This window comes from Calonectris borealis, chromosome 17, assembly GCF_964195595.1.
Source record: "Calonectris borealis chromosome 17, bCalBor7.hap1.2, whole genome shotgun sequence".
Classification (NCBI taxonomy): domain Eukaryota; kingdom Metazoa; phylum Chordata; class Aves; order Procellariiformes; family Procellariidae; genus Calonectris; species Calonectris borealis.
This window is the reverse complement of record NC_134328.1, coordinates 18192478-18212383: the sequence shown is the minus strand read 5'-3', so window position 1 is coordinate 18212383 and position 19906 is coordinate 18192478. Positions and strand designations below refer to the sequence as shown.

General features: G+C 38.3%; 1 protein-coding gene across 1 annotated transcript; it reads left to right on the top strand.

Annotated features, from left to right (window-relative positions):
• The first annotated feature begins 224 nt into the window (after nucleotides 1-224).
• On the top strand, nucleotides 225-18065 carry LOC142089929 (protein-glutamine gamma-glutamyltransferase 6-like). The gene is made up of 13 exons (XM_075167074.1): nucleotides 225-231; nucleotides 2216-2389; nucleotides 2592-2831; nucleotides 7174-7292; nucleotides 8074-8202; nucleotides 8359-8539; nucleotides 8778-8913; nucleotides 10513-10616; nucleotides 10707-10949; nucleotides 12376-12693; nucleotides 13667-13830; nucleotides 14574-14698; nucleotides 15786-18065. Exons 1-13 carry the CDS (start codon nucleotides 225-227, stop codon nucleotides 15934-15936), a joined length of 2091 nt encoding a protein of 696 aa, XP_075023175.1. The 3' UTR covers nucleotides 15937-18065.
• The last annotated feature ends 1841 nt before the right edge of the window (nucleotides 18066-19906 follow it).

Genomic DNA, 19906 nt, shown 5'->3' with positions numbered 1-19906 from the left:
GAGTAGGAACATTGGCATTAGACATACATATATTATAGGAACTAGTTAATTCGTTTGACAAGTCTACAGGTATTAATAACAACTGCTAAGTACCTCTTCCTTCTCTCAAATTTCAGCTGACAGCACGAAAAGATTGCTGGGTTTTTTCTTTTTATGATTAATGTGACTTGGACATCCTTGAAGAACAAAGTAGAAGTTGTATGCAATTCTCATAAGCTGAGGGAATGGCAGGTGAGTTCTGCGTGTCATTTGCTTCCCTTCAGCAGGTACTTTATTCAGGACTGTCTCCTTAAGATAGATGCCCTGTAGGTATCTGCTCAGATTTCTTATTTGAAGGAAATTTTATATTGTAATTTGTTCTTGCATTTTCATTCAAAGTTTTCATTTTCAAATATTTTCAAAGTTTTATTGTTGTTATCATTAAGACCTGTTTGAGAATAATTTTTGAGCTAAGCAAAGGATATTTTGGGGGAAAAAAAAGAAAAGAAATTCCCATTGCTTCAAAAGGCACCATGCAGAACTCCATCAAAATCCTTTATTTTTTAAAAGCTATTTCAGAGATGTGTTATGCCTTGTATTAACAAAATTAGTGTAATCCATCCTAATGGAGCTGTGAGCATGGAGACTATAGATGGGAATTTAAAGATGCATTAAAACCCTACCAAAGGAAAACAGTAATGACAATATCTCTGCTTTTTAAAGTTTAAAATGAAGATGATTATTGAACTGGACAATTGCAAAGCAGGGTTCTCTCTTGTTTAATGATGAAACAAACATTTTCAAATCACTTTTTTAAGTGTTGCTTTGCAGGGAAAACAACAGCCTACTGCAGTTCACTGTTGCCCCAGATAGTCATGCTAAAGATTCTCTTTTTCAGCCCATCAATGCTTATTCACATTACTTCTTTGTGGTCTTAGACTACAAACAAAAAAATTATTCTTCCTTCAATTTAATTATGGCACTTTTTTTGCCTAAGTTAGATTTTTACTTCTACCTCAAAGATTGTATGTAAATGTTTAAGTTTAAGTATGTAAATGTAAAAGTTTAATATGCAGCTATATTGTTTCATATCTTAGTATTTCATTGCTATGCTTTATGGTATGAGATAGACTTGGAAGCTTGTTTGAAGATCCCTACCATAATAGTGCATGGTGCCATAGGCCTTAATCCATCTTTTTCATCCCACTCTTTTTTTTGTTATTGTTTTCTTTTGAGTTACCTTTAAAATGGTGGTCATGTACCCCCATCCTGTCCTCCCTCCCACCTCAACCTCATTGCATTTATGATACTAGCATTAATAGAAGTGATTTGGAAGAATCTTCACCAAGGTACTTGCCCCGAGCATTTGCCAAAATTTGCAACACAATGCTCCAGGTGTACTCTGTGGAGTCTCATAGGGCAGATATAAACACAGAGGACAGTGCCTCTTGGAGCTTCCGAAGACAGTATAACTGCTCAAGTTTGAGCGTGGCAATAAAGCATGAACTATAGAAGGGAAAACAATCTTGCAAGGAAGATCATATACACACTCGCTTGCCAAAAGGGTAGTTTAGCATTTAAGGTGGCAAGAGCCACTTTATGGGTTTTAAACCACAGAGCATAATAACAGTATGTGTGCAGGAGGACACCTGGTATCAGAGAACTCCAAGCCATCAGACGTAAGTCATCAGAACTCCTCCAGGACATGAAGGTAGTGCCTACCAGAACAGGAATCCTGTGGTCCAGTTGTCACTTTGGACAGAACTAAATTCAGTCATATTGATTTCTTTGTCAAAAACTCCAACTTATGTCCTCAAATACCTCTTGTTCATTCATGTAAGACAGATGATCTCTCACTATGCATCTTTGCCTACTCTAGGCCAAATAGCATCAGGATGTAAGCAGGAAAAGTAAGATGTCCTAATAGCCTAAAGTCCAGTAATAAAACAGCATCCAGCACTGTATAGAAAGTATGTAAGTCTTCCGAGTATGACAGCCCTGTAACAAAACCCAAGCAAAAATTTCTATTCTATTTCTATAGAAATTTCTATTTCTAATTAGAATTTCTTTTTCTAATTTCTAAATTAATAGACTTCATCAATTTAATAGAGCGTCTGCTTTTTAGTTGTCCTTCCTCCACTAAAAGATAACTGCTCTTAGCAACCTCATCATGCCACTTACAGCAAATGACTTCTCATGCTGGCTGCTTCTTCATGTCTTTTCTTCTGTTTTACAGATCTGACACCAACACATATCAGCTGGCAGCCATCGGTAAATGCGGGCACACACCATACTGACAGATATGCCAACAGTGAGTTGACTGTGAGGCGAGGACAAGCTTTCACTATTACCCTGTACTTCAACAGACCAAGGCAGACTGGGGAGAGCCTAGCATTTGTCACTGAAATAGGTAACACTCCCTTAGCTTAATCCATGTTCTCATAGAACTGTAATCTTTATCCCTTGTAGTTCTCCCCTTATTCTATTTAGAGATGCAATTTTTCTTCATGTATTTTTAATGCTTTCCTCCAGCAATGTGCTCATTTCAAGTGTGAGGTTAATATTGAAATCACACTCTGGAATGGAAACCAATTACCCCTTCTTTCTGGCAGGACCATCCCCTTCAGAATCTCATCGTACAAAGGCTGTATTTAACCTCACTGAGGTCGGGGCAAGTGGCTGGAGTGCTGTCCAAGAACCCAGCGAGTCCGGCTATATCAACTTTACAATATCCAGCCCAGCCAATGCTGCCATTGGACGATACAATCTCATCCTCCAGGTAACCTCAGGGAACAAGATCTTTTCCAGATTCCTGGGGCAGTTTGTGTTACTCTTCAACCCTTGGTGCCCAGGTAGGTACCAATGCCTTTGCTCTTGAATGTAACTGACCTATTTGCTTTCATATCTGCAGAGTGAGCTTGCTCCCTCAAGCTGTCTCTCTTTGGATCGCCAGTGGCAGCAATCTCAGCTACCTGTTCAGAGATTTGGTTTCACTACATTAAAAAGCTGCTGCCGCCCCCCCCCCCCTTTTATCCTAATGAAATGTACTATATGGGGTGATAGCATAGACTCTTTCTTCAGGACTAAGCAGATCACTTTTTCAGTAGACGAGGGCTGACAGACTTTTGTAAGTGCATGTACTTCTCAGAACTTGAAGCAAGCATACAGTCACATCCTTGACTTGCACTTAAATCAAAGCAAGACTGCTCTTGTAGATGTTAACTGCAAAGACAATAGCTCAACTAACCTTATAAAAACTGAGAGAGGGCTAGTGTGAAGAAGATTGGCATTTTCCATGCCTTTCATCATGGGTTGAAGAGGGACATCTCTTGCTGCTCCATTTTTAATTTCTGCAGCCTCAGCATGTTGCAGAAGAAATGCAAATTCCTAAACTCAGATTTTGCAAATATGTGACAGTTTAGAAACCTAGATTAGCCTTAAAATGTACCACACTAGAGTTGAGGGAGCTCTTAGCCAGCCAAGTGACTAAACAGCTTATAAAAGAAGAGAAAAGTAACCACAATCATCCACTATCTTCTTCTGTGACCATATGTTAGTCAAGGGCCACTAACAAATATGTCAAGAGCCAAGATGAAAAAAGCTGCTAATCAGTTCAGCGTGTCTTGGAAGACAGAAATAATTATAGAAGTAGGTTCAGGAAACTCAGACTGTCTCTGCATAGACAGTCCTGAGGAAAAAACCTTCCCAGAACCCCCTGAAAGATCACTTGTGGTGTAACTTCTAGTTGATGGAAACCACACTGCAGGGACTGAAATATTTGACAGCTCCTGAACAGGAACACCAGAGTAGCAGTACCCCAGACAAATTGTTCTCAGATGAAAACTGAGAAAAATTAAGCTGCGCCATTCCAGTTTAAAACTAATAATTTTGCAGAAGAGCCCTCCAGATTTATCAGATGATGCAGTGACCACTGCCAAACAAAAGGGAGTATCCTTAAAGTAGGATGCTGCTGAATAAGATTCTGTAGAGTGGAATAGCTCCCTGATCCTGACAAACAGGAACAGATTCAGTTTGAGAGTATGTTACTGCTATTGGAAGTGTCATAGCAGAAGGGAAATAGAAAATTTATTTTCTCAGCAAAGGATAAATGCCAGTTCTGGTCTGTAGGTATGGTTCCACATGGGAAGTTATTCATTAACCTGGAAAAGACAGGAATTAATTCATAAACTGTAATATCAGTAAAGAAGTACTTAAAGGAAACAGTCAGGACTAGAAATGAAAGGAAAACCACTGAGTTGGAGAAAAGCTACTAGTGAATCCTTAAGTGTCATCTGAAAAAACACTCCGATCAAATGGTTCATTACCGACTTTGATGTGCTGACATTAAGCAGCATTGTCCATACACAGATGGGCTGGGATAGCATATAGAAATAACTGGCTGACCTTAGAGACTGCAGTAGTTGAGAAAGGATAAGCTATAATAATACAAAATAAAAGACCATACATTTAGGGAGAAATAACAATCATTTCACTGGCAGACTGGAAATCATGAAGAATGTGAAAGTACTTGTTAATCAGAGAATGAGAACCACAGTGAAATGGCCCTGAAAAAGGCAAATGCAATCTTAAATTGTATAAGAGGAACAGTTACTCAGATTTAAATATTAATGCCATTGTATGAGGTGATGAGATTCCATTTGGAATTTTATTTCAGTTAATCTTTCCTGAACAGGAATTATGAATTAGAACATGTTCAGTGAAGGGTTACTAGGATAACCAAACACATGAAAAGACTTTTGGACAAGATAAAACTTCTAGTTTAGCAAGCCGAAAGCAATTAGTTTCACAGGGCGTATACAGAATACAGAATTTGGACACAGAAAATACTGATCTTACCATAATGGTAACAAACCAGTAAGCTTATTAATTCACTAACATATTTGTTTCAAGCCTGTGGATAAAACAAAAGTGATGTTTTAACATTAATAAAATCTCTGAAGGACATTTAAAGAGAAATCCAAGATACTTGCAAGTCAGCCTCTGATAATGATGCATTATGTCCTAATGCTATTGAAGGAATGTACAATTAACTACTAGAATAAAGAGTGCTAATAATGAATTAAATGAATGGTCATACACCGCTTATCTATAGCTCACAAGTGAACACGCCAATTGTAAAGCTTTAGGGGATAAAAGGATATGTATGTTTGAGAATTTTGTAGAATGTATCTTTTTCCCTAGATGTCTGATACTTGCCACTTGATTCTGTGGCAAAGATTATATGAAGAAATTGCTAGAAGTATATGTTAGAAAGTGTACTTACATATTGATGAAAAACTATCAATAGAAATTTACATCCTGCTTGTTTCTCACTATGCCAGGATAAACTTTACCTTCAGAATGAGAGAACAGAATATATAATAATGTTGTATTTTTGTATTAAAAGGAATTAATTTAATAAGTGATTAGGTCTATAGTGGTCTGTCTTTCTATAACTGTCAAAAAAGAGGACTATCGTGGCTGATTGAGGTTTTTTTCCTCCTTGTGTGCTGAGAGTAACAGAAGAAGGGGTTGTTACTATTTAGTCATACCTGAAAAGTAGAGATTTGGTGTGGTGTGGCTTTTTTTTCCTCCTTTTAAACTAATGTTAATTTTGCTCTGAGTTATTCGTAGGAATAGTGTTATTATTAAAAAAAAAGTCTAAGTATACTTATTCAAAGAACTAGCTCTAGAATTACAATTGAGAGCATATAAACCTTAGAAAAAAGATGTTCTTCAAGTGATTATAGAAGGACATTTAGATTGCTCAGAATCAAAATCTCACAGGGCTAGAAGGATCTTAGGAAGTTATCTAGTCCCACACCATGCTCTAAGGCAGGTTCAGTTTAGCACTTAGGTCATTCCTGACAGATCTTGAATTCCTTCTTAACGATCAGCCATTAGGGAAGCTTCAGTACCTCCCCCGGCAATTCACTCCAATAAAACACTAGCCTTTCCCTTAGAATTTTTTCCTATTAACTAACCAAATCTTTTTTGCTTTGATTTCAGCATATAACTTCTCATCCTACATACGATAGACACCAAGAACAGATTTTCTCCCACCCTGCCCCATCCTCTTCACAAGAATTTCTGGAATTGATTACCATGCTTGCTCCATTCCTCACCCCCATTTTTCTTCTACATTAAATAATTCTGAGTTAATTAACAAGTTATATTTTCTTCATAAGTTTATATTTTCAGGACTGCTGAGCATTCTCAGTGGTCCTCTCACTCTTTCCAACTGGTCCACACCTTGAAGTGCTGCAGCACCTGGAGCTGCACACAGTTGTCTAGGCCCATACTGGCCCAAAAGCTTTAGAATCAACAATGATGATACTATTAAAAAAAAAAGTATGGACAGCTACCCCAAAAATAGACTTATATCACGCGATATAATTTTTAAAATAAATTACACAATCTTTTTATTTGCAGGAAGGGAAGGATGGGAAGTTCCTATAGGAAGGTAAAGAAGTTGATTCAATAAAATAGAAAAGCTGATGTTTACATGTATTTCCTGAAGCCTTCAGAAAATAATTTTAAACGTTATGAAATTAAACACAGAGCTGAGTAGATATTGCTACCTAAAGAGTGATCAAAACAACCTAAACGTGGGAAGCCAATGCTTTCATAGCAGCTACATACTGTGCCATAGGCTAGGGAAACCAATGAGTAACAATGAAATCAAAGTGAATGGTTGAGCAGGCTATCCTAATAACATTCCTGATAGCACTTTGGATCAAGCAAGTAGAGATCTTAATTTAGGAATCTTAAAACAAGACGAACACGACTGGAAAACAGAGAAAAATGTCATCTGTGTGATTCTTTTCGAGTGTCTATTCTAATTCTAATTACCCTGAGAAGGCAGAAAAGTCCAGTGAGCTAGTCTGGACTCTTCTCCATCTTCCTCACAAAAACACAATGTACAGATAGGAGACATTTAGATAATACATAAAGGCTATACTAAAATTAGGGAAAAAAGTTAAAGTAATAGAACATGGATTTCTGCTCCCCCTCTTCCCCCCAGGCCATATACAATATCAGGCATTTTCACTGAACTGTACATGTTCAGGGAGCTATAACAATGCGTTTTCCAAATAGTAGTTTTCCCCTTCCTAAATCAAGATACAAATGTTTTTGAAAGGTTGCGAGTATTCTCAGCTTTAAGTATAAAAGCATGTCCAACTTGATTTTCAGGTGATGCTGTCTACATGGCTAATGAAAATGAGAGACAAGAATATGTTCTAAATGAAAATGGAATAATCTTTGTAGGCAATGCAAAGTACATTGAAGCAAGAGGATGGTACTATGGACAGGTAAGCCATAAGGAATTAACTTGGGCCCTTATTCTGTCTCCAATAGCGTTTTCTCTTATAATTATTTGCCTGTCTGATAGGTATGCCTATTTATATGAAAACTGCACAAACCTGGCTAGTCTTACTTGTGGTTTGCTCACTGTGTGCCTAATAGGACTTTGGTGTGAGAGATGGCTTAGCACAACACTGCAGCTAGGACTGACTTCTACATGTGCTTGAAGCTCATGGTACAAGTGTGGACTTCATCTGTGACCAAAGCATCCACAGTACAAGTGACAATATACTGGTGTGGCTCCAACACACCCGCTATTTCTGTAATGCAGTTACAATGGGCCAGAACTGACATTGACATAGAATCATAGAATGGTTTGGGTTGGAAGGGACCTTCAAAGATCATTTAGTCCAACCTCCCTGCAATAAGCAGGGACATCTTGAACTAGAGCAGGTTGCTCAAAGCCCCATCCGACCTGACCTTGAATGTTTCCAGGGATATAACTCAAGAGAATCTAATAACTGCAGTCAGAATGAGCTTGGCAGTTTTAGTTTTACTGCAGTCATCTCTTCTGATGGCAGAAGGCATCCTGCCAGATTTTTGCTTTATTTGGTTAGCCCTGTCTTTAGCCAATATTGCAGCGTGAACTGCACACTACTGTCTTTGTGCCTCACTGTCCCTATCACCTTTGGGCTGGAATATCTTAGAAGGGAGGAACTGCAGTAGAATCTCCTCTAATTCTGTTTGTGAAACTATATTTTCTTAAAAATTTATCTTATCTGATCGCAGTTTCAAGATGACCTTCTGAACATCTGTCTCACCATGCTTGATCTAAGCCTGTACTATCGTCAGGACCCAGCCATTGACGTAGCCCGAAGAGGAGATCCTAAATATGTGGGCCGAGTAATCAGTTCTATGGTAAGAAACGGACAACTTAATCTGAATTCCGCATGCTTAAGCAGAAAGCTTAACCACTGACACTCAGCCACCTGCACCGTAAGCAATATAATTAACTGGATATGGTGCATTACACACAATTGATTTTGTGCATTCTGTCCATTGGCCTATTTTTAGATCAATGGAAATGATAATGATAATGGAGTTCTCCTGGGAAAGTGGCAAGGAAGTTTCCATTCACATGAGAATCCATCCAGATGGGATGGCAGTGTGGTAATCCTCCAGAAATGGCGTCAGGACAACTACAAGCCTGTTCAGTATGGCCAGTGCTGGGTTTTTGCAGGCGTGATGTGTACAGGTAAGCTTTAAGAATAGAAGACTGTGGTGAAACAGAGGCATTTGTGACCTCTGGTTTATCAAAACTACAAAGCAATTAATTCTACAAGAGGAACAGTGCTCTGAACAGCACTGCAAATTCTGAAGAATCACAAAATATTTAGACGCTTAACTTTGTTTCTCAGATATTTGGAATCATTGAACTAAAGCTGTGTGTTGTTTTTTGTTTGTGTTTGTTTTGTTTTTAAAATATATTTCAGTTCTGAGGTGCTTGGGGATTCCAACTCGTTTGGTCTCAAATTTTAACTCTGCCCATGATGTGGATAGAAACCTGAGTATTGATAAGTACTATGACAGCTCTGGAAAGAGTCTTAATATCGGCAAGGATTCCACGTGGTAAATATAATTTTTTGCATCTCACCAATAATTAGAGAGAGGATTTATGAGACTTAAACATGAACACTAGTAGTACAAAAGCAACTGAGTGGACAAAATTTAATACAAATATCTAAATTAATACACTAGACATCCATTTGGAAAGAAAACATACTTCATGGTTTTGAGATAACAGTTACCTCAACCAACCAACCAGCCCAATTTTTTTGCAGTCCCTGGCCTCAAACAAGTTGCAACTTTCTTTAAAAAGTATGTTTCCATTGACAATGTACCAGTTCCCAAGGCTCTTTTAATTATTGACACCTAACCAGTCTGTTCCTGATAATGCAGCTGTGTACCTTCCATGCTCTTAACTGGTTTACTGCTGCCATAATTTTCTCTCATCACATATCCAAAGCCTGTGTTTCTCAGCTTGGCCTGTCATCCTCCCCATGTAGATGGGAGCCTCCCCAAGAAGTTTTCCAGCACTTCCCTTTGTAGGAGCTGAAAAAGGGAGAACAATCCCAACACTCTCCAGATCTGGTTATTGGACATTGTAGTCCAGTGCTGTAAACTGCAAGTGATCCATGATCACCAATCAAACCCCAAAATTTCAGTAGCCAAAGAAACATGATATTCTTTAAATAACACCATTTTATACTTCAGTTGCCCTCCAGTTTTAAAATCTTTACTCTGCAGCCACTTCACTTTTCAGAAAGTGAACTAACTAGGCCCAAGGGTATATCATATAGCTCAATGTCTCTGTGCACACTAGGCTTCGCCAAAAGTATCATCTTTACTTAGTCTGCTTCCTTTCACTGAGTGTATGTGATTAAAGGATATGGGAAGTCTTTCACCTCTTAACTTCCTTCAAGTATTAGCCTCTGAACAAAATTCAGCCAACAAATCTTCTTTTCTGGGTCCTCCTGTGACCTACATTTTACTAACCTTTCATGCTATCCTTTCCTTTTGGAGTTTGTGGAACTCGTTACCACTGGATGCTGTTGAAAACAAAGTTATAAAGAGTTTTTAAACAGGACAAAAGAGATTCATAGAGAATCAGATGACTAACGACCATTAAATCCAGTGGTCTCAATGTAAAGACTAATTCAGAAAGTCCCTAATTCTCTGACTGCGAGAAATCGTAGACGTATCAGGGGAAGGGTCATTCTATTCACGTGCTGTTCTTATCTCTTTTCTAAACATCTGCTGCTGCACACGACTATAGATGGACTATTAGACTTTATGAGCATTTTACCTGACCCAGTATAGCTATTTTAAGTTTCTATTTAAACAAAGCATTTCCCACATTTGAAGGTTACTGAACCCAATCACCAAGTGTTGCCTATATCCAAGGCTTAAATCTTTCACTTACAGTTCAAATTGCTCCCAAAGCAAGCTGGTGACATCTATATTCTCTCCCTCCCCGCCCTGAGGTTTACACCTCAAAAGCAGGCAGTAAATCTATCCTTTGAAAGAGGTAGTGAGTTGCTGTAACTAGACAGCGTGTGTCACATCTTAAGAGAATCTTTAAAAAACAAAATTCCCTACTCCTTTCAAATTGGAAGTTTATATGACTCTTTATTACTATGCTTTCTAGACATTTTCCTTTGTCCCCAGGGATTATCATGTCTGGAACGAAAGCTGGTTCATTCGCCCAGACCTGGGAACATCATACAATGGATGGCAGGTTTTAGATGCGACTCCACAAGAACAAAGCAAAGGTAACAGTATAAGTTCTTAGCATGACTTAACATTCCTTCTCCACACTGAGCACGACTAATAAAGTTTGACATGTTTTCTTCATGTTTTAGGATTATTTCAGTGTGGTCCTGCATCTGTCATAGCCATCAAAGAAGGTGATGTAGACTTGGATTACGACACCTTATTTGTGTATACAGAGGTGAATGCTGATTGCAACAGATGGATTGTATACAATGATGGAACTAAGAAAAGAGTCTATTGTGATACTGAAATAATTGGCAGGTTTATCAGCACCAAAGCTGTGGGCAGCAATTCCCGTGTGGATGTCACCTATAATTACAAATATCCAGAAGGTAAAGGAATTATCAAATTATCTCCTTGTTATCACAATTAAATCCTACTGAATTCCTGGTGCTAGGAAGCTAGGATAGGTAACCTGTTTTGTTTGAGCATCTCTCCCATTCCTTCAGAAAATATTTCTGCCTGTGTTCTCAGACTACTTTCTTAAGACAATGGGTATTATCTTTCTGGTTTTGTGTTGTTAGTAGTTTCCTTATTAAGACACAATACAAAATATACTTTAGTCCCTTACACAGAAGTACAAAATGTAATATATACACAAAACAGGGCTATAAAATACGTTTTACTATCCAAGGCAGACAAACCCTCAAGCTGTCATACCAAAAAGTCTTAAAACCCATCATGTATCATGAACTGTGCACAGGTCTGTAGTATGGGAAGTTACAGATTAATAAGTACTAGTTTTCCGGTGTGTCTGGCAGAGGGAATGGCGCAACAATCAAACGACTAATCCATAACCTTAAACTCCAGTCCTCTAACACTAGACATCCATCTCCCATATGACCTCATGCTCAGTCTCTCTCAGCAAGTAAATTCTTTCTTGCTGTGTCCATTCCAACTCCTCATCTTTCTTTTTGAAGATCCCATTACATCCCGCAAGAGGAGTGACTCGCTCAGTCTCCCTCTCTGACTGTATAAATTCACCGAGTTAGGCTCTCTTGTGCTTCTGCTCTTACATCCAGCCATCAGCTACCCAGCCATTCAGCTGTTATGTGTTTGCACTCCCGGTGGACTCAGTCTCCACATTATTGGATTCTGGAAACAAAACTACTAGGAAACAGTAAAGGGATTAAGCGCCGTTCATCTGTACTTAATAAAAAAAAGCAGCAAAGGTTAAGAACTGTACAGCCATATGTTCGCAGGAATATTTTAATTTTCCCTCAAAAACTTGATACCTATGTCTTTCCATCTTTTTTAAATTTAGGGTTACAGATTTCATATAATAGTTTGCCTAATGTTTATGGCTCAAAGTCTTAAAAAAAAAAAAAAAAAAAGGAAGATGTATTTCACTTTTTTTAAAGTTTGCCATTCAGAATCAGTGGCCATATTTCAATATTTCACTTCTCAAGGTTCTAGTGCAACCATATTTAACACAGAGGCTCGTTATCATCAAATTAGCAAAGTAACACTTATCACACTACTGCATATTGTGACCAAAGAAAAAGAAATCTTGCATCCTAACAAATACAAATGCATCATATTTCCTTTTAGTGACTTATTCATCTTATTACAGTACGTTTATTACTTTCCTGTGAAAAACCTGAACAGAGGCCTAATAAAAATATGGGGAACTTTTAGGTATTGCATGTTTATGGGTGATGCAGAGCTGACACCCTATATCATTCTGAAAGCCTTTACACAGAGAAGATGCAATGGCAACAAAAATGTGAATTATACTTGGTTCTCTCCTTCGACCAGGTTCTTCTGAGGAAAGACGAGTTTATAAAAAGGCCTTGGCCAAGATATTTGGATCAAACATCACAGAAGGACACACAGAATCTCCAGATGAAAGACCTTCAGAGCCACTTAGAAACCCTGGGATCTCTGGGAAATTCAAGCTGGCTGAACCTCCAGTGTTTGGCAAAGACATTACCCTAATCTTAATTCTCAATAACCTATCTTTCGACCACAAGACTGTGAAGGTGGACATGAGTGCGTCAACCATCCTGTACACAAGAAGAGCAGTGGCAGAGATCCTGAAGGCAACCACTTCTGTGGATCTTCGTTCTAAACAAGGTAACTTTTAATGTCCCTAAGGAGCCAGCATAGCCCTCTTCTTAGCACATGAAGGCAACTGGAAGGAAGAAACATCAGTATCATATCTATATCAGCCTTGTAGTGCATCTACTTGTTCCATCTCTTAATAGCATTGTTTATAACTACATTTTACAAGATTTTTTTTCCTCTGAAAACTTTCACAAGTTCAATCAGGAATTGAAAGTCTCATGAAATGTTATATAGAAGGCTACATTTACATTATAGCTCCAGAAACAACACTATATATATGTGTGTGTGTATATATAGATATATATGTGTGTGTGTCTGTCTGTGGTGATTATTACATGTATAGGAACACATCTTACTCTTTTAACAAATAAAAAAGCCTGATGTATGCTTTCTGGCACTCAGCAGGCAACACTAACAGAAATTAACTAGGACAAAGGTTAAAAGTTACAGTGAAACTCTCTGTCTCTCTTTTGAAGAGTCAAAGCTATTAAAACTATTATAGAGATCTCTTTCATCCCCAGGGGCTACAAAGATAAACATTTTTTCCATACACAGCAGAAAAGTTGTAGGACTACAATAAGCAGCTGACCAGGTCACTTGAAAAGGATCTCTGTGAAACTTGACCCAAACCTTCTTCTTGACTGAGGTAAAACAAATAGGATATAAGGAGGGAACAGATTAAAATGTTAATTATAAGAAATACAAAGGGTCAGGAATCCAGTGAAATGCTGATGAGCAGATTCCCTCAGTTTCAGACCAAAATCCTCCATTCAAAACTGTAAGGGTCAAATGAGTTAAAGTAGAAAAGGATCACCAGAAGAGGGAAATACACAACCAGTCTCACAAGGAAGAAATATAAATAGACTCCAGCTGTCTTATCTTCTGTTCTCTTCAATAAATTCAAAAATTATTCACAATAACTCTCTTTTCTTTAGCATTCTTTGAGAATGTAATGGTTTCTAAATATATGTCTGAATTTCAGGGAAACATATCCGGATAAAGATCCCTTATTCTTATTATGGAAAATACCTGACTACTGACAAAAGGATCCAAGTTACTGCTTTGTGTGAAGTCATGCACATGCATGGGGTAAAGTTGCTGGTGGAGAAGACGATCATTTTAGAGGACACAAACATTATCATTAAGGTAAACAATTCTCTCCCTGATGTCCTGAACAGACAAAAAGAACTAGAGAGTCTTTCTGGAGCTCAGATCTTAAGATGAGAATTTGGGGATAAATACATTAATTTAGGCTGGAATTTCAGATGTTGCTTCAAAATTCTCCCTGCTTAAATTGAGAAAGTAAGCATGCGAGAGACCAATTTTGAATCTTTGCCTGAATCTACCCCCTGTTCTTCAGAACAGCTCTGTAACCTTCTTTCTTTCCCAGTCACATGCCACTGCTTTATGTTCACAGAGCTTGTTTTCATTTCATATGTATTCTAGTTATTGGCAAGTGCTTCTGTTGCCTTTAAACAACTTTGCCTACTCCCAAAATACAGACTTAAACCCTCAATTCTAATCTATGTTGGGGCCAGTTTATATTGTTTTAACACTTTAATCCTAATCAATGATGTGCCAAAAAAAAAAGCCACTCAGCAACCCAAAGATCAGACAGGTTTAATGAGATGTGTCTGTATAGTCAGGGCTCTATTTCATTGAAATTGTGCACAAAATACTGCATATGGCTTGACAGCACTATTTAGCTAATCCAAATCCAGCTTCAAGCATTAGGAAAGGCATACCAACTGCCAGTTAAATTTCACTGATCCTACCAATATCTCACTCATCCTCAAATATAAGAGATGTTCTGCTTACAGTTTGATTGAAGTCTGACTCCAGAGAAGTGTAAAACAGTGAATGATCAGAAATGTGTTGTTGTCATTTAGATTCCTCGGCGGGTTGTAGTGAACAAAGCTGTTACTCTAGAGATCTCATATGCCAATCCCCTCCCTGAACCTGTGAACCGCTGTGTACTACTAGTGACTTTGATGAATCAACAGGTCAAGATACAGTAAGTGAAAGCTGTAGCATTTACTCAGTGCTTCTAACATAACCAATAGCATGTCTAGTTTCTCAATAAGAAAAAATCATGGTTGAATTGTCTTTTTCATATTTTCTACTTATGAAAATAAAAATGCCACCAAATATATATTGAGATATTATTTCTCAGTCATGTTTTTTTTTTTCCATGTAGGAACTTCTTTAACAACTAAAAACTGCTAACATCCTTCCTTCCTGGGAAAGCAAATGGGCATGTCAAATTCTTTTGTCTCTCTGATATTTCTTCTACATCTTGGCTTTGTTTCTATTTTTATATACAGTACCCTAATATTACAAAAATAAGTCTGAGCTAAAGCAAACAACTAAGACACTTCCATAGCTCCCCTCGTTTCAGCCCAAACAAGAAGTTGATATGTTCTCCTTTAAAGTAGGAGAAAATCATGCCTTTTCAAAACATAAGAGCAAAATGTTCTATTACTTCTTTCTTTTCCTCTGGACTCTTCTGCTTTATGGATTGACTCAGTGTTGAGTAGTTCATATTTCCTAAAGCTTGTTTTATTATAAAACAGCCTGACTTGCTGTGGCTCTGGAAATATTTGGATATAATAATCCATAAAATCATGGAAAACATTATTCCAGTGAAAGACTAACGCAATTTAGGCCAAAAGGAGACACAAAACAAAGCACCCTGGCCATTAGAAAAATTGTATTATTGCCAAAATGGATATGAACCAGGCATCAGACAGAGCGCTGACCTTTGACATCAGACTTTTCAGACTTTTCCTATTCTGAGTTTGTGCTGACTATTGAAACTTGTACCCAGCCCTAACATGGAGGCATGATGTAGCACGTCTCATTTCTATCAGTCTATTCAAGAGTAAATGAAGATGGTACTATCTTTTCTCATTTCTTAGTCTACACAAAGCCTCAAACCCTAAGTAATTCTCAAAAACCAAGGCTAGGTCTCAAGTAACTGTTGGTGCCCTAGCTATCATGCAGGTCTGCTGCTTGGGAATCTCAAGGAAAGACAATGCAAGCCTGAATTAATTGATGTTTGTGTTTGTTTTGTTTTTGTTTTTTTTTTTTTTTTTCTCCAGTCTGGCACGACTGGCACCGAGGGAGAGATCAAAAATTCATTTTGAATTCACACCTCGCAGGACTGGGCCCTTACAGCTGCAAGTAGACTTCTCTTGTGACAAGTTTTCACACGTCAAGGGATTTGTAACCATTGCAGTAGCACCTGCATAATGTGATGGAATCAATCTCCTATTTCAGCATTAACATGGCAAGACACATTCTCCTCTTTATAGGGACAGAGATGACAGCAACAAACTTTCCACAAAAGTTGGTGACCTCTTACATTGCAATAGAATCAAGTCTCCTGCTTTCACAATGCTTAATTATTTAGTCTCTAATTGTGTTCCTTTTTTTTTGTCCTCTTGTCTAGAAAAATGAAGCCCCTTCCTTGTAGAAATAGTTTCACTGTTTTATCATTGTGTTAAGCTCCTGGTTTTGACTTTTCCATCAGATAATTAATGCAGTCTCTTTGTGACCACATTGTAATTGTCAGCAATAAATAAAAACTATTCATTTAACTGTATTATTTTGTAATGAATTGTACATTCCATGGAAATATTATGAGAAATCACAAGATTGAGGAAAGCCCTTTTTCCTTCATTTCACAAGCTTCTTACCTAAAAAAGTAGAACATTTCCTCCATTGTTCATTTAATTTCTGTATTTTGCGACACCTATAACTCTGAGAATGGGGAGGAAAAAAGCCTATGAAGGCTGGAAAAAGCAACATTTGGGGTCCATGACAACAATATTTCTGTATGTAGCCAGTGGGCATAGGCGTGTGACAGAGTGGACAACACATGTACATATTCAAACCAGTGACTTAATTCCTATATAATGTGACAGAGTCCCAAGCACCATGAAGCACAGGGAGACTCTTGCATTAATATGGAAGTCCAGCAACCCAAGGTAAGTCACACTTTTTGCCCACCAGCATAAGGTCACTGGAGAGAAGGAACAGATTTGTCTCCAAACCTTCCCAATGTGACTCGTTTACAGGCAGCTCCTACTTCACGCCTCTGTCGCAGTGTTTGCATACAGATGCCTCTTTTGCAGGTTCCCAATCCTAACATTGCCAGGTACCAGGTCTCACCTGAAACGCACTTCCAAGTAGCGTTAAGGATTCTCCATTACTGCAGGCGACGTGGCCTCTCCAGGGACTGCTATGAAAGCTAATGACTGACAGGGCGCAGTAACTACCTGGCCACACTTCAGAAGTAGGGCGTGGGGCAATAATGGTGTACAGACGACTCTGCCAAGCCTGAAGATTTAGATTTGTGGTCCAACTTATAAAATGTTTAAAGCAGAATTAATAAAGCCAAAATTCTGAACCACAGAGCTGTCAGGATATGGACATCTTTTGTCTGATAGGTGATGATATTTCAGAGAGTCTGACGCATCCAGACATCATCACAAATTCTTACTGCAAAAAATACACAAGAAACCATAATAAAACTTCAGATTCCTTTTTTAAAAATAAATTTAAGCTGCAGGTAATTAATTTGCCTTTTGGGTTGCTGGCAATCTTGATATGAATGCAGAAACAAAACAGCAACAGCCAAAAAAAGACACAATGTAGAAGTGTAGAGGTAAGGAAAGTAAGGGATGACCCCTTCTCCCCTTACACCCCTTGCTCCTCAGTCACAGTCCATTGGAAGTTCAGAACAGCGTGCAGCCTCCTCCCGGGACAAATTGGCAGGGCATGTTTCTAGATAAGTTGTGACACAGGATGAGGGAGGAGAGAGCAGGAGGGAGCTTCAAGAGTGGAGAAGAGTGTCTGTAATTAGAGTGGCCAGGGCTCACACCAGAAGAACAGCTCTGTAGCTTCCTCCAGGGCCCAAGTCAAGACGCCACGCCAAACAGCTACAGAGAAACTACGTACATGTATTATAAATGCCAAACTATAAAGAAAAATTATTAAAAGCAGAGGCAGCCATTAAACACTCCTCTGTACTTAACAGAAATCCCTGATGCACAGGTGACTGCGTAAAAATGCCAACTCAGTGGGATGTATTGCTTCTTATATAAGAAATGCATATTATAGGTAATCATGTCAAGAATAGATAATGAGAACGTCACAACTCTGTATGCTTTCAAGAAAGTATGAATTATATGCAGTTATGTGAAAGCTCTTCACGCAGACCTGCCTTAAAAAAAAAAAAGTCGTTTATGCTATGCAAAGTCATGACGCTAGTGAGTGACAGTAACACTAACATATTACAAATCTACTTAGATCACTCCATGTCCCATACATCCTATTGTACAACGTGTATATTTGTCTATACCTGCCCTCTGTACATAGTCTCCAAAAAACTAAACCGACACAAACCAAATCATCCAAAATTAAGTTTCTTCTGTCTACTTAAGACTGTATTTCCTTCATTAGATGCAATTTGGGGTGTTCTCCTCTCTTAGAAGTTAAGACGCCAGGATACTGTTTATCATCTTTCCTCAGACATTCACCAGTTTTAAATAAGCATAATTAGATTCAAGATTGTGCAATTAAAGCAGTCATAAGTAGATGCTCACGTAAGACATTACTACAAAAACAGTAACTAGCAACCACAGGTCACACCCAGTTTGTATAAACTCTACCTTATGTAGTGAAGTCAAGAGACCTAAGCCTTTCCTTACTCATGTGGGTGGAAGAGGATTCAGAATGTTCTTGCACACTTTCGTATCCGTAACCTGAAGTACGCACGAGTGTGGAAAAGAAGAAAGAAACCTTATGGCGGGTAAGTTAAAAACAGCCTGACTGCTCCAGACATCACTCTTCCAATACAGATGAGTGACATTTGCTGAGGAAACAGGATAAATTACATCTAGTTGTTCTTTTGGCAATTCAGCCCTTTTTAGGATAAATGGATTTATGGGTTATTCTACTGGAACTGATTTTCTTTTTTTTTTTTTTTTTTAATACCATGGGTCTTGAACATATTCTTTTTTCCTATAACACAGAAAAATAGAGTAAGAAAATATTTTTCTATCATATCCATTAACTACTCTATACAGTGCTTTTGCAGCCACCTAATCAAGACTGTTGGCTAGTGATTTGGGCATCAAACTGCCACATAGAAGTCCCAGGCTCTAATCCCTCTCTGATATTGAGTAGATGTCTGGCCTCAGACAGGTCACTTGATGGCCTCTGGACTCCCATGTTCACCTCCCTACAGAGTGGTTATGTTAGCCTGTGTGCTGCTTTGTTGAAGTGCAATCCCAGTATCTATGTATTATATTGCACTTGCTCTCACTCTCATGCTGACCGAAAAGATCTCTAGTTAGAAAGATGTGTCATGTAACACACACACACACACACAGAGTCTATCTGCAATTTAGCCTAAGGATTTTTTTCTGTTTTAGCTTCAGCTTTCTGTCAGAGGCAACAAGAACCCTGTGTGCATAATGATCAGCTTTTTCAGCAGGGATCCCCGATTCTGCAGACTTTTGCTTATGAGCATGCTCCCAACGTCTATCCGTTAGAGGATAAACACTTACCCAAACAAATTTTTAGAAATTTGTCCGATTGTACATTGACAGGATTATTGAAAATATGTTTTTCCAACGGAGAGATACTGAAAGCAGAAAAAGAAATGATAAGATTTAAATTGAAACTGTGAAGATCAAAACAAAGACAAATTTGAAGTACACATGGACAAAAGACTGGTATTAGGCTTTCTTGTGGTCTTGCCCCATATACAAACCATTTTTTGCTGATCTCCTGCACATATTCACTAGAAATGCTTGTGTAACCATGGACTTTGCCAGGCAAACCAAACTATTAATGCTGTAAACTCATAGAGCTAACCAATGCTAGCCACTGCCTTCTTTATCTTTCCTACTTCTCCAGGTGTCCCCTCTTACTCTGTTGTACGTCTTGTCTTTGCCTGTGACATTCCACTCTGAAAGTCTTAGCAGCACTGTTTAGGTCCTTAAACGTCAGAGTCCCACTAGTATCAAACCCATGGCTCAGTTGCTATTAAATCCTTTATGTGCTATATTTTTGTTTGCAAAGATAACATGCAAAATGTTTTTAGTTATCTGCATCACTGCACAACTAATGATGTGCACACTCCCCGCCCTGAAAAGCCTGGACATTTAACTTGCACAGTTCAGGATACACAGTGGTAGGATATACATGGGTA

Bases quoted from the DNA above. Each gene is read 5' to 3' on its own strand.
- LOC142089929 (XM_075167074.1), top strand. The intron at 8,540-8,777 runs GTAAGCTTTAAG...AATATATTTCAG, and splicing joins TGCAGGCGTGATGTGTACAG to TTCTGAGGTGCTTGGGGATT. The intron at 10,617-10,706 runs GTAACAGTATAA...TTCATGTTTTAG, and splicing joins TCCACAAGAACAAAGCAAAG to GATTATTTCAGTGTGGTCCT.